Below are 13,063 nucleotides of genomic sequence, written 5' to 3' on the forward strand. Positions count from 1 at the left end.
TTCACGCATGCTTTGTAATGCCTGGACAATTATTGTTCAGAGTCGAATTTTATCATTTTAAGTGATCTGGGTTTTTATTTTATTATTGACCCACATCAAAACTATTTGTTTATTGCATAACTAATTATTTTTAAACAGTTTAAAATACAGCATAGGCAATTTAAGCGTCTTTATAATCAGCCTACAACTCCCACAATTCCTTTCAAGTTCATGACCTTTTTTTTAAAAAAAAAAAAACATTCCACACGGAACTGTTTAGATTATGGAGCAAAGAAATATGCCTGAAAATGGTGCGAAATGATTTAAATAACGAATGACCGTAACCTGCTGTATTTACAGAAAAGAAACAAAACGAAAGCCGGTTATAAACTAACCCCTGACGTCAGAAACCCTGTGGCGCGCACCGAAACATGGCGGAGGAGTCGACAGGTCGCGTGCGGTGCCCCGTCTGCGCGGGTGAATTTGAGCCTCTCCGGATCAACGCGCACCTGGATGCGTGCTTACTACAACCCGCGCCGGGCGGAGAGGACGGACCGCCGGCCAAGAAGTCTCGCACTGGCCGCGAAGCTGAAAGCGCCGCGGCGCCCGGAGGCACCGGGACTGAAGCGCAACTAGACGCCAGTCCGCCCGCGGCGCTCTTCCCAGTGTTCACCCCGTCCAGGGCTACGCCGCGGATGGACACGGAGGCGTCCGCCAGCCGCGGGGTGACGGGTGCGACGCTGCCCCAGCGCGGCGGGGCTGCACTGAGCGCCCTGCTGAGCGCAGACAGGCCCCTGGCGGACAGCATGAGACCCAGTACGCTGGAGGACTATTTTGGGCAAAATAAAGTGGTGGGAGAGCAGACGCTGCTGCGGTCGCTGTTGGAGTCGCAGGAGATTCCCTCACTCATCCTTTGGGGTCCGCCCGGATGTGGAAAGGTTAAAACTTAGAAATTGATTCTTGTGTTAAGCTGTAGCAACATGTGCATACGCATTAAAAGCAGTTTGTCTCGGCCATACATAATTCAGTAGGCCTACTGTCAAACCTTTCTGCCCGACTCCCAGTGAAGTATACAATAACTTCCCGGTCTCCATAGAGGAAATAAGTTGATAGAATATGGTGAACACCTGCATAACCTCACACTGATATTTTCAAATTGACTCATTCTAACTTTGTCTTGCAGCTATGGTCTTCGAGGGTCCATCCCAAACTAAGACCTTAGTTTAGGCTGTGTATCCTAATTATTCCTTTGTATGCAAGACTGGAAAATTCAGAAAACTGGCTTCTTGGAAAGATTAATATTTTTGCTGCAGACTAAGAGAGCTTGAGGTAATTTAAACAAGACGTAGCTTCATTTGGGGTCATTCCTCACACTGCGGCGTCGCCACATTAACGCATGCTTGACGGCGCTTCTCGTGCAGAGACGCGAGGCCCTTTCGGCTGCTGCGGAATGTGTAACCCATCCTCGCGCCGCGCAGGCTCCATAAACGGAGAACGTCTTGGCATTTTACGCTGGCATGACAACAGATCCCTGGTTTGCTCTTTGGCTGTGTTAGCAGCACGGTCCGATACGGATTCGGAAAAGGCAGGTGTGTGTGTGTGTGTTGATGTTTATAGATGCTAGGCGCAGGTCTAACTTAATGCCCCTGTTTAAGGCCCTCACACACTGCTAATCCTGCTGTTTTACCTTCTGCAACTCAGTTGCCCAGCAGGAGACTAAGAGGCAGTTGCAAGAGGAAGCTTGGATTAACAAACTAATGATCGGGAGCGTTGAACCTGCTAAAAGCTGTCTGCTCGCCGTCGGTTCTTCACTGATTCTATTAGTTTGTGATACTATGATGAGTTTCACGGTCACTCACTCAGAAACTGTACCAAAAGGGCTTATGTTGAGGGAAAGTGAGCGCTTTGGAAAATAAAAAACCAAAAATGTCTCTGCTGTAGCTCACTTGTTGATCGCTCTCGCTGCTTTTTACCGGTGATATGCAGTCAGGCCCTCCTAACCCTTCCTGTGGTTTCAAAGGGAAGTAATATAAACATTTAATGAATAAAGTAAAATATAAACATACTGAACCTTTGCCTAGCGGCAAAGTGACATATTCTTGGTTACTATAAGGATGCGTTTTATGTGATAATAGCACAGTAGGGACTGCTGTGTGTGCGCATACATGACCTACTGCGATACAAGTGTATTAGCAAAATGACAGGAAATCTGACCAATCAAATGTATGAGTTTCACGACCGGGCGGGCCTGTAGCAGCTGGCCCTTCCCATTGTTCTGAAGGAGAGCCTATTGGGTTGTTCGCGAAACGTCGCTGTACACGCCTCCGTAGACAGCTGGCTGCAGGTGAGACATGTTGCGTACCTCGTTGAAAAGCCTTTTCCAACGCCTTCAGTCTCAGAATAGTTCAGTGAAGCGGGCCAACTCCATCTACAAATCATAGTCAGAAAGGGAAAAGTCACAGACGGAGTTTATGAAAGATGAGCTGAGAGATGAACTGTCTGGCTAACGACGAGCCTGCGGCATACGCGCTACTTTTGTTTTGTAGACTATTGGCGCTGCGTTTGAGGAGTGCTGAGCTGTATTTGGAATCGTAATTTAATGACAAATGTAATTTACAGTATTTATTGAGGAGGAAGGGGTGTAGAAGGGGAACGCGCTTTATGCGTTGTACACCGCTGGTTTCTATCCTTTTTCATCGAGAAAGTAATGACTGCTTAATTCCAGTTGGAAGGGTAAATCACATCGGGTGTTGGTGCTCTTTTTCTCTGCAAGAATCATATTTATGCTGGTTGAGAATAGAAACGGGTACGTTTTTGACAAGTGACCATTTTTTGAGCATCGGTGGTTATTTATTTACTTTGATTTGTTTGTATATATGTCAGGAAGCACTTACAGGTCATTCTCAGTTTGCGGCTGAGAATTGTGGAAAATCAGACTTTGTTTTTTGTTTGTTTTTATTTGCAGACGACCCTTGCCCACATCATTTCAAGCTCCAGTAAAAAGAAGGGCACGGCACGCTTTGTGACTCTCTCAGCGACCAGCACATCGACCAATGAGGTGCGAGAGGTCATCAAACAGGCCCAGAACGAGCTCCGCCTCTGCCGGAGGAAAACCATCCTCTTCATCGATGAAATTCATCGCTTTAACAAATCTCAGCAGGTCAGTTCAAGGTTAGGTCCAACGTATTTTAAATAAAACCGTTGTATTAATCTATAAAAGCGATGGACAAAGTATATAGTTATTTTATAGACGACAGCTAGAGGTGAAGATAACAGTGCTTTCTAATGACAACAAAATTGATTGAAAACTAATGACAGAATGTTGGGTAGCTTACAATTTTATTTGAATATCTTAAATCAAATTTTCAGTTAAAAGTAAGTGGTGCATGAGGAAGATGGCAGTCAAGGATCTGAGATATTGTCATTGTGCGTTTAGTGTGAAACGTGAAATGGCATGGTGTTTGAAAGGTGGCTGCCATTCTGTGTCCCACCAGAGAGAGGACGCTGTATGCGGTCCCTGAGCCAGGCCCCCCCCTGGGCAATCTGTCTTCAGTCTTATAACTCACAGTGAAAGAACACACTGCTGAAAATAGTCTCAGGGATGTGTCCTTCAGTCAGGACATGGCATCTTCCTCCGGGCCTCTTTGGTTTGCTTTGGATTCAGGGGTTCTAAATTCAGTTCCACAACCAAACAACCCCCCACCCCCACCCCGGAGTTATTTTGGAACTGAATAAGTCCTACCGTGCTGTAAAATTACAACCCCTTAAGCACACAGAGGCCACGCTGTTCAAGTGGAAAGAATTCTGGGCTCAAAGGATGGTCCATGTCCAAGAGATTTACTGAAGATAAAGTTTTATCATTTCCTAACTGAACGAGACCAAAAAACAGCCCTGCCCTTGAGCTGTGGTGCAGGTAGGAAGTCTAGGAATCTTCTGAGATGCAGAGGGCAGTAAGCAGTTTTCATACGCGAGGAACTGTAAGGGTCAGCGTGGCCAATACAGGAGCGGACGGCCCATAAGGTTCATCTTCGCTGCAGCAACTTCAGTTGAGCTCCAGTTATGCGCAGAGTAAGAGTCCCTCCTAATGCACATGGTGGTTCATAGTGTTTACCACACCACACTATAAGATTAGATAACCAATCTACACAGTACTAGTTGCCAGTCATTTTATTTTTGCATTTGTCTTCATCGACACCAGGTTATCACCTGGACCCTGTTTCAGTTTGTTGGATTCAGAATGAGGATAATTTGGGAGCAAACAAGTTCAGCCCTGATGTTGAGCACTAATTCAGCTCAGCAGTGGACTCATGGACTCATGACCGAAACAAAAGCTCACTTATCACCCGAACGCCTCTTAGCTTCTTGCACAAACGTAATTAAAAGCTATCACAGCTTGCAGCTGGCAGCAGGGAGGTATATGTAAGGGTCTAATGAAAAAGCAATGTTTTATAAGATCATGCTATTTTGCAATCTTTACTTTTGAAACAAAAAGGAATGTTCAACTGGAATATTCAACCATGTGAGTTTTTGTTTTGTTTTTTGTCAATTTAGTGTTTCACCGTGTGTCTTGGCGTAAGATAGTTACAGTATGACACTCTGTGTAACCAGACCTCTCTGTGCAGTACACTGTAGGTACACTGCATATTTCAGGTTAAAGCTTTTGTTTTAATATTTCTGATTACAAAACAGTCATCCAAACTTCAACTCCCAGCTCTCCCTGTGAACTACTGACCTTTGACACTGAGGGATGGTCAGGACCTTTTTCTCTTTGCCCCCAATCCTCCGACCCTTCTCCTTCCTCCTTCCGACTTTGTCACTTCCTGTCTTCCCGCCAGGACACGTTCCTGCCCCACGTGGAGTGCGGGACGGTCACTCTGATCGGGGCGACCACAGAGAACCCCTCGTTCCAGGTGAACAGTGCACTGCTGAGCCGCTGCAGGGTTCTTGTTCTGGAGAAGCTGTCCGTCGAGGCAATGACCTCGATACTGCGCCGGGCCGTTGGCTTGCTCGGTCTGCACGTGCTGCTGGACGAGGATCCGGAACAGGGCTGCTCTACTTCTGCAGAGCAGTGCTCAGAGTAAGTGTGTGTGTGTGTGTGTTTGCGCGTGTAGCCGTCTGTGAGAACTGCCGAGTCCTGTTAATGCGCCCTTGTTATCGTAGCATGCATGGAATCCCGGTCATCCCGCCTGGCACCTGGAAACTGGTCCCCGGTCTCTGATTGGTTGAAAGTTGACTTTAGCCACGTCTCTGAGCCGTCCTATCATGCTTTATTTAGGTAATTTATTCATTAGTCTGCCATTGGGAGCTGGAAGGTGTGTGTGTGTGTGTGTGTGTGTGTGTGTGTGTGTGTGTGTGTGTGTGTGTGTGTGTGTGTGTGTCACCTAAACATGAGGCTGTTTGGCGGTGGTATTGACTACTCGAGGGCAGGAGCCTGGAGCTCCTGCTGCTGTAAACAGAACACCAGTGTCACACCGCAACTCCCCATGGAAACATATACATATCATAATATACACGTACTTTTGAAACCGGACACCTTTATTTACGCAACACGTAGTAACACGTAGTAAAACTAAATTCTTACTGGTCTGACTCTGCAGTGCCTTTTTAGCCTTTAACCAGGAGGCTTCAATCTGAGGGGTTGGTGTCTTAAATGACAGCATGCAATGTTTGCCTCTGTTACTGTGCTGCTAGTTTCTGTCAGTGCAGTGGTTCACCTGTTGTAGGCAGATGCATTTGCTTCAGCCTGTGCCTGCGGTAAACACGGGCCGGGTCAGCCTTCTCCCTCCCGACGCTATCATCCGTGGCGTCCGCTACAACTGCAGGGCTTCTAGTTTCTGTCCAGGTGTGTTGAGGATGTCGGCTGGAGTCTCGGTCCTAACGTGTGGCGCAGGAGTTCACTGGCACGCACAGCTGTGGCCAGCGTCAGTAGCCGGAGAGAATCATACCTGTCCTGTGTGCGTGTGCGTGTGTGTGAGGGAGCGGGATGGAAGGAGGTGTGTGTGGCTGTTAACTTTAGAAGTGAGTATCAGGTTTAAGGGTCTGCGTACCCACACTGTTCTTTTCATTCTGAGAGTTGCTGTGGCGTTCTGAGAGACGCCAGCAACAGCTTATCAAGTGGAGAAATCGCAGGTGGAGTCTGTTCCTCCTGTTCGGGTGGAGTCTATTCTTCCTGTTCAGGTGTACTCTGTTCAGGTGGAGTCTGTTCCTCATGAGAGATGACTTACTAAGATTTACCACTGCATTGCTCCCTAATGGCAGCTGGCTCTGCTCCTGTGCTTTGTGTAGTTTAAAGCAGACTATGCTTGAATTCATTTATTCTTGCTGCAGTTTTTGTTTATAAAGCATAAAATGCCTTAAGACAATTCATTTATTTATATGTTCGAATATTCAGCTGTTGTTGGGTGTTATGTAATTGAGGAATTAAAAAGCATGAAATTGAGCATTAATCACAATTACTTGCATGATGATCACAAACTAAATGCCATGACTGGCATACCTTCCATTTCCTGTCACTAGTTGGGTAAACACATCTTACTGGTGCCTTTAACAGATGGAGGATTACATGCTAACTGTTGACATGCACAATTTGCCATCTGGCCTTTACTGTGTTCACAGCTATTCAGCTTCAATCGCACAACTGATTGGCTGTTATTTTTGAGTGAGGATCTTCTCAATACACCAGAGAGCCTGATAGGATGGGGGCACGTTCTGGTGGTTGCGCATGCCTCACGCGCAGCAGTGTTGCTGGGCTTTTTGCACGGAAGAATCACTCGTACTGCCTACTTTTATTGGCAGTGGTAGCTCAGGAGTTAAGGTACTGGACTGGAAATCCGAAGGCTGCCGGTCAAACACAGCAATGAAACATTTTCCAGCTCGTATAACCTTTTCAGGTTTAAGACGTTTGTCATTTGTCATAACAACCTCCCTGGTTAGCGAGACAAAATCAACTATATTAAAATGCTGTTTGTGAATTTTAATGAGGTGTGGAATGGCACGATGGTTTCTCACCGTGCTTTGCATTTGTCATGCATTTTTTTGAACGCATTATGTTGTGTTAACACTCTCAGATTCCCACAATTACCTGTGGTGGTGCAAGCCGTGCTGGGAATGCCACAGACACGGTGTGATGCCCACAGGCACTGACGGCCCTCGGTAGCTTTGGTGTGCGTTCAGACCACCAATGAACGGAGACACCAATGCCGGGAGCTACACCTGCCACCTTCGTTGCGGATTATGGGCCTGCTGTGGTCATTTGTGACGTGGTACAAATATGTCGGTGATCTTTGCTGTAACTCTTTAGGCATCTTGTGTTGTTGTGAAAGGTAGCATGATTGCTAAAAAAAAAAAAGGCAGGAGTTTCAGTACTGTAGGTCTTTAATTCACATTATGGATTCTTCTATCATTTCAAGCCAAATTGCTGGATGCTGGTGATCAGACCCAACCGCTTGATTGATTTAAAAAAAAGTTATTATTATTATTGACCTAATATTGCTCTTTTTATCCAGACTTGCCAACCAGCGTATATCTTGAATTAAAGATTGTGTTCTTCCGTATTTGATTTGGGTCTTCATGTTCGCAGAATGTTTTGCCATTTTATCCTCGCCCATTGTGTGACATCCGTGCGATGACATGTATTACATGGGAAGTGCTGCGTCTGTGTGAGCTTTTGATCGTTGAAACAGGGATAGGTACCACTGCGGGCGCGTGCTGTGTGAAGACAGAAATGTGTGCTGTGAGACACGGCTACCGTTAAAGACACGGCTACCGTTAAAGACACGGCTACCGTCTTGTTTGCGTTTAAAGCCTGAGACGAAGGTCTCGGCTGCGTCTCCTTCTCATTAGTCACCCAACACCCAGAAGGACTCTATGTCCTTCCCGCCCACAGCTGAGCGCTCAGTAACTTTTTTTCCGAGCAGTAGCAGAGAGTCTGGCATGAGTCATCGCTCCATATTCCTGGGAAAGTCCAGTGAGCAGGCAGAGCTGTTTTTGGTCAGGATTGAGTGCGTCACTCTCGGTTTGCACACTGAAGTCAAATCGTGACAAAGGTCAGGAGGGCCCTATTCGGTGCACGTAATAAAATAAAATAATATTTTTTCAGATTATTTTGTACTTTCCCTCAGCAATGAGTTGTGAAGCACAGAACAAAAACTGAGCAAAGAAGGCCCCTATCGGTGCATTCCAGCTCCTGTTCACGTTTACTCTACAGCGGTTTGTTTTCTGTCGTCATGGTAATGCAGGCTCGAGTGGAGGCTTGGGTGAAGAGGCTCTTGCTACATTGGAGTTTTCTGTATGTATGAAGATTACGGTGGCGCTGTTATATTTGGTGCTTTCCAGTGTACCTCTTTATCCTTGCTCGGGTTATGCTTCCCCGAGACCAGGTGCTTTTTGTGCGTGCTCCGTAGGTTGTCCCACCAGCTGCGGTTGCTGTGTTCAGAAGAAAGTCATTTATAGTCCGCCGCTCGGTCCAAAGCTTACTGGGTCGCGGCGGCAGTGAACAGAACAACTGTCCTGTTATTGAGGATGTTGAACGTTTTGTCATGTCTTATTGCCAGGTTTGCTGTATAGCAGTTCAGTGCTCTTGGTTTGCACACTGTTTTGTGCACTAGTGCTGTCTGCTCCTGTAAACCTAGACGCTGTCTCTACCCTGGAAGAACACTTAGTTCTGCTACGCACATGTGGACGGACTGATGATTAATCAAGTTCTTGACTTCTTGATTCTTTCGTGATTGTGACGTTAGACTTGCGCGTACTATGTGGGTGATATCCTGATTTAAGTTTAAGCAGAAAACTAGACTAAAAAGAGTTTTTGTAATTATCTAACTAGAATTGTTCTTCTCATATATATATATATATATATATATATATATATATATATATATATATATATATATATATATAATATAATTATTTTTTTTTCTCTCTCTAATGGTCGTTATACAAGGGCATCTTTCATCAGTACCCTGAAAATATTCTCTGCCATGCGTCCTAGTTTATTGGCAGGAGAGGGGTTGTTTCTGGTTACATGCCCCCCCCACCCACCCCCTCTTTTTAGGGGATGGAAAAGGGGGGTAATTTGAACAAGGAGGAAGCCGTTCATCTGGCCCTGAGCCTGTAAGGTCCTCTTCATCACCAGGGCGTGGCAGACCCCGTATGATCGTCTTCATCACCAGGGCGTGGCAGACCCCGTAAGGTCCTCTCTTCTTCACCAGACTGCCACCCAGGTGCTTGGAGGAATACGTTGCACAAATGTTATGAAAAATCTTGGAGTCTTTTTAGTTCACAGTCAGTGTGCAACCTGGTTGTTAATTTAAAAGGTTCAGCGCACTTGTCTTAATGTAACCTGAAAGTGGCCGTTCCCAGTACACAGGTTTGTTTGTTTTTGTGAGAACGTGCACATGTGTTTAAAGAGCACATAGGGGTGGTTTGGTAACCTATGTATGTATGTGATGTCGTACCAGTGTGTCATGTGAGGTGGCCTGCAGTATTCCTGTTAGTGTCGTGAAACCCGTACAGCTAAAGGAGTATGATGTGATCACTGTTGTGTAACCAATTTGAAACAACAGCCCTCTTTTGTCCAATCAGGAGAAAGATCTGTTGCATCGATGGCTCAGAAAGGATGCTGCCGGACCATGCGGTTCAGTTCAGCTTGGTGTGCAGTTTGGCATGGTGTGCAGGAGCAGGAACAGCCCTAAACTATCTGGAGTGAGGCAGCTGAGCTTTGTCTCTTCCTCTCGGCCACGTCCCGACCTGGGGTCATGTCTGCATCCTGTGCTGGGCTTCCGGCCACTGTGCTGGAGTTGGAGGTTCAGAGTGTGTAGTGCTAAGAGTGTGGTAGCAGCTCACCATTTCGGTACTGTTTCTAACGGTTAACTCCTAACACCCCGAGCACCTCCCAGGGGGGTCCACACCTTTTTTCCCCTTATTTTTGGGTCTACATACTTGCATATATAGTAACTGAATAATTAACAGCAGTCATTTACTGAACAATATGCCTTAAGATCATAAATAATAACCTTGGCGTTTCCAAGCATGCGGTCCTTTGTGGCAGGTGCTGTGAGTGCTGTCCTGTGTGCAGGCCGTGGGTGTGCATCGAGCAGAAGGCCCTGGACACCCTCGCCTACCTGTGTGACGGGGACGCCCGGGCAGGGCTGAACGGGCTGCAGCTGGCCGTGCAGGCGTGCCTGGCCAAGGCTCGGGCGTCGGGCCCACGCCCCGCTCAGCCCGTCCTCGTCCAGGAGGAGCACGTCAAGGAGGGCCTGCAGAGGTCACACATCCTCTACGACAAAGCAGGCAAGTCTGGCCTCTGCTCTGACCTGCAGGCGCGTTCTGACGGGGCTTCGGTCTCAGTGACCTCAAAGTACGACCGTCACAGAGGTCTTTGCTTCTGAGGAAGTGCTGATGTCGTTTCAGGGTTGTTGCTTTTAAATGATCTTCTGTATTAAATGGATTAGTTTCTACCAGCATTTCCCAGTCCTGCTCCTTAAGTACCCTCCTGAAAATACACGTCTTAACTCAGGAAATTAACAATTAAACCATTAACAAGCAAATTAACAAAACAACAATTACCAAGTTAAAAATGGTGTCTTGGAGAAAGAACATAAACATCTCTGTTCTGCGTGGAGCCCGTCAGTCATTTAGGGAGTGGCTGAGGGTTCTGGAGTGAGAACACGGTGGTGGACCACCTCTCTGTTCCTTCAAGCAGGTCCGCCCCCTCCGTTAGACGCTCCACATAGCTGTTCTTCACACAGGCCCCGCCCCTTTCGCCGGTTCTGTATCGCTGTTCTTCGCACAGGCCCCGCCCCTTTCGCCGGTTCTGTATCGCTGTTCTTCGCACAGGCCCCGCCCCTTTCGCCGGTTCTGTATCGCTGTTCTTCGCACAGGCCCCGCCCCTTTCGCCGGTTCTGTATCGCTGTTCTTCGCACAGGCCCCGCCCCTTTCGCCGGTTCTGTTTCGCTGTTCTTCAGACTCCTCCTCCTGCTTCAGCAGTTCAGTATAGCTGTTCTTCAGACTCCTCCTCCTGCTTCAGCAGTTCAGTATAGCTGTTCTTAAGAAGGGTCCCTACCTCTTCAGCTGTTGCGTGTAGCGCTCCCACAGACACGAAAGGCCCCTCCCCCTTCAGTAATACTACACAGCAGTCGTTCACAGAAGTGAGCTCAGTCGCTGTGCTAATGAAGTAATCCTGCACTGCAGAAGGTTATTGCTGGCACTAATTCAAGCCCTGCTGAGCGGCACTTGTCTACGCTGTAGTGTCATCGTGAGGACCTTCATGGGGGTTTAGGCTGGAGGATTTGAGAATGCAGCACCGTATCGCTGTTTAGATGTTCACAGTTGACTCCCTGGTTGAAAGACTTATCCTGAGTCTTAGCATGCCATTACACTAGAGCCCTGTCAGACAGAATACAAACCAGGAACGTAAGCGAAGGATATGTGAATAATCGAGTGCTTCCTGAAGAGGCGGCATGTCATCAACTGCGTTTGAAGTGGCAGGACACACTGTCTGCGTGCTGGGACAGAACCGGCCTAAAGGCAGGCCTTCCCCGTCACTTTTGGGCCGATTACAGGAAGCTACTGGAGAGAAGGCTACAGTGGAGTGGTGTGCGACTGAGCTTGGGAAGCTTGAATGTGAGTCATGCACCTGCACTCTGGATCAGCTGCAGGGGTCTGGTGGCGTGTGCAGGGAGGTGCAGTAGTCCAGGCTGGAGATGATGAGCGAACTAGACAAGCAATGGAGGGACATCCCTGGAAACAAAGGGCAGAGTCCCCTTAATGTCCTGGGACACCTGCATGTCCAGGTGACAGCTGTAGCATGGACAGAATGACCTCAGGTCGGTCAGGACCGTGCCTCGATTTCCCACATTGTCAGAAGTTGTGATGAGTGAGTTTTCAAAGGAGATGTTCAGATCTTGGGGCAGTTGGGATTCCCTGGGAATGCGTAACGGCTCTGGCTCCCTGGGGTTCAGTTGCAGACGACGGACAGCCGTCCATGATGAGATATGGGACAGGTCTGCTGGGAATCCGAGTTGAAATGCCAGCATCCGAAGAACAAGTGGAGAAAATAAGATTCATCAGTGTAGAAGTGGTAGGACCCTTGTGAGGATATTACCGCTCCTAGAGAGTGAGTGTGAAACCTCACCATCACATACATGTGAGCTAGTTTGTTGCTTTCTGGAATTTTCTGATTCAGATATTGTTCATTCTGAAACTTCTCTTAAATATGTGCATGAATAACATTTTGTACAATGAAATTCACTTTATCGTATTTGATTGCTAGAGTGCTTCACGCTTCAGTAATAGATTTCCAGAGTGCGTCTCAATTGTAGGCGAGGAACACTACAACTGCATCTCGGCCCTGCACAAGTCAATGAGGGGCTCGGACGAGAACGCTGCCCTCTACTGGCTGGGCCGTATGTTGGAAGGTGGTGAGGACCCGCTGTACGTGGCCCGCAGGCTGGTCCGTTTCTCCAGTGAGGATGTGGGTGAGTCCCGCATCCTTTTGAGTGCTGCCATGTGGTTCTGGGTGTAGTACCACCAAGTTTCCAGCACGGAGCTTTGACCAGGGCTCTCTCTGCAGGGCTGGCTGACCCAGCAGCACTTCCCCAGGCTGTGGCAGCTTTCCAGGCCTGCCACTTCATCGGCATGCCTGAGTGCGAGGTAACGTCCACCCACAGCAGTGCACGTCTTCGCTGACTCACCGCCACACGTTACTGATCAACAGTGCACAGTGCTGGTCAACGTTGGCACACGGCTCACTGGTTAAATGCCACAGGAGAGCCAGTTATCAAATTCATATTCAAATCTGTGTAATCACTCAGAAGTCAGAGATAGATTAGGGTTGAGGACGGTTGTAGGCTAGAGGAAAAAGATGAGTTTTAGGTTAGGATTTGAAGTGGATGATGGGTGTGTTTTTCACGTGTTTGTCTTTCTCCTCCTTCCTCACCCATCTGCAGGTGATCTTAGCCCAGTGTGTGGTCTACCTGACCAGGGCTCCCAAGTCTGTAGAGGTGTATAAAGCATATGACAGCGTTAAGGCCTGTCTAAGGAACCACAAAGGTCCCTTACCCCCTGTGCCCTTTCACCTCCGCAA

General features: G+C 47.6%; 2 protein-coding genes across 2 annotated transcripts in view; one reads left to right on the forward strand and one right to left on the reverse strand.

Moving 5' to 3' along the window:
* mylk4a (myosin light chain kinase family, member 4a) overlaps positions 1–2,488 on the reverse strand; it is a 28,612-nt gene extending 26,124 nt beyond the window's left edge. The window contains exon 1 of the mRNA XM_027027235.2: positions 2,342–2,488. Within this exon, the coding sequence (XP_026883036.2) occupies positions 2,342–2,418 (77 nt within the window). The 5' untranslated portion in view covers positions 2,419–2,488. The remainder of the gene's footprint in view (positions 1–2,341) is intronic.
* The window catches only part of wrnip1 (WRN helicase interacting protein 1), a 14,585-nt gene continuing 1,884 nt past the window's right edge, over positions 363–13,063 (forward strand). The window contains exons 1-7 of the mRNA XM_035519676.1: positions 363–917; positions 2,945–3,139; positions 4,815–5,056; positions 10,055–10,269; positions 12,300–12,455; positions 12,551–12,630; positions 12,927–13,063. The exon at positions 12,927–13,063 is cut by the window's right edge and continues 1,884 nt beyond it. Coding sequence (XP_035375569.1) covers positions 411–917; positions 2,945–3,139; positions 4,815–5,056; positions 10,055–10,269; positions 12,300–12,455; positions 12,551–12,630; positions 12,927–13,063 — 1,532 coding nt within the window. The 5' untranslated portion in view covers positions 363–410. The remainder of the gene's footprint in view (positions 918–2,944; positions 3,140–4,814; positions 5,057–10,054; positions 10,270–12,299; positions 12,456–12,550; positions 12,631–12,926) is intronic.

Source organism: Electrophorus electricus, chromosome 19 (assembly GCF_013358815.1).
Source record: "Electrophorus electricus isolate fEleEle1 chromosome 19, fEleEle1.pri, whole genome shotgun sequence".
In the NCBI taxonomy this organism is placed as follows: domain Eukaryota; kingdom Metazoa; phylum Chordata; class Actinopteri; order Gymnotiformes; family Gymnotidae; genus Electrophorus; species Electrophorus electricus.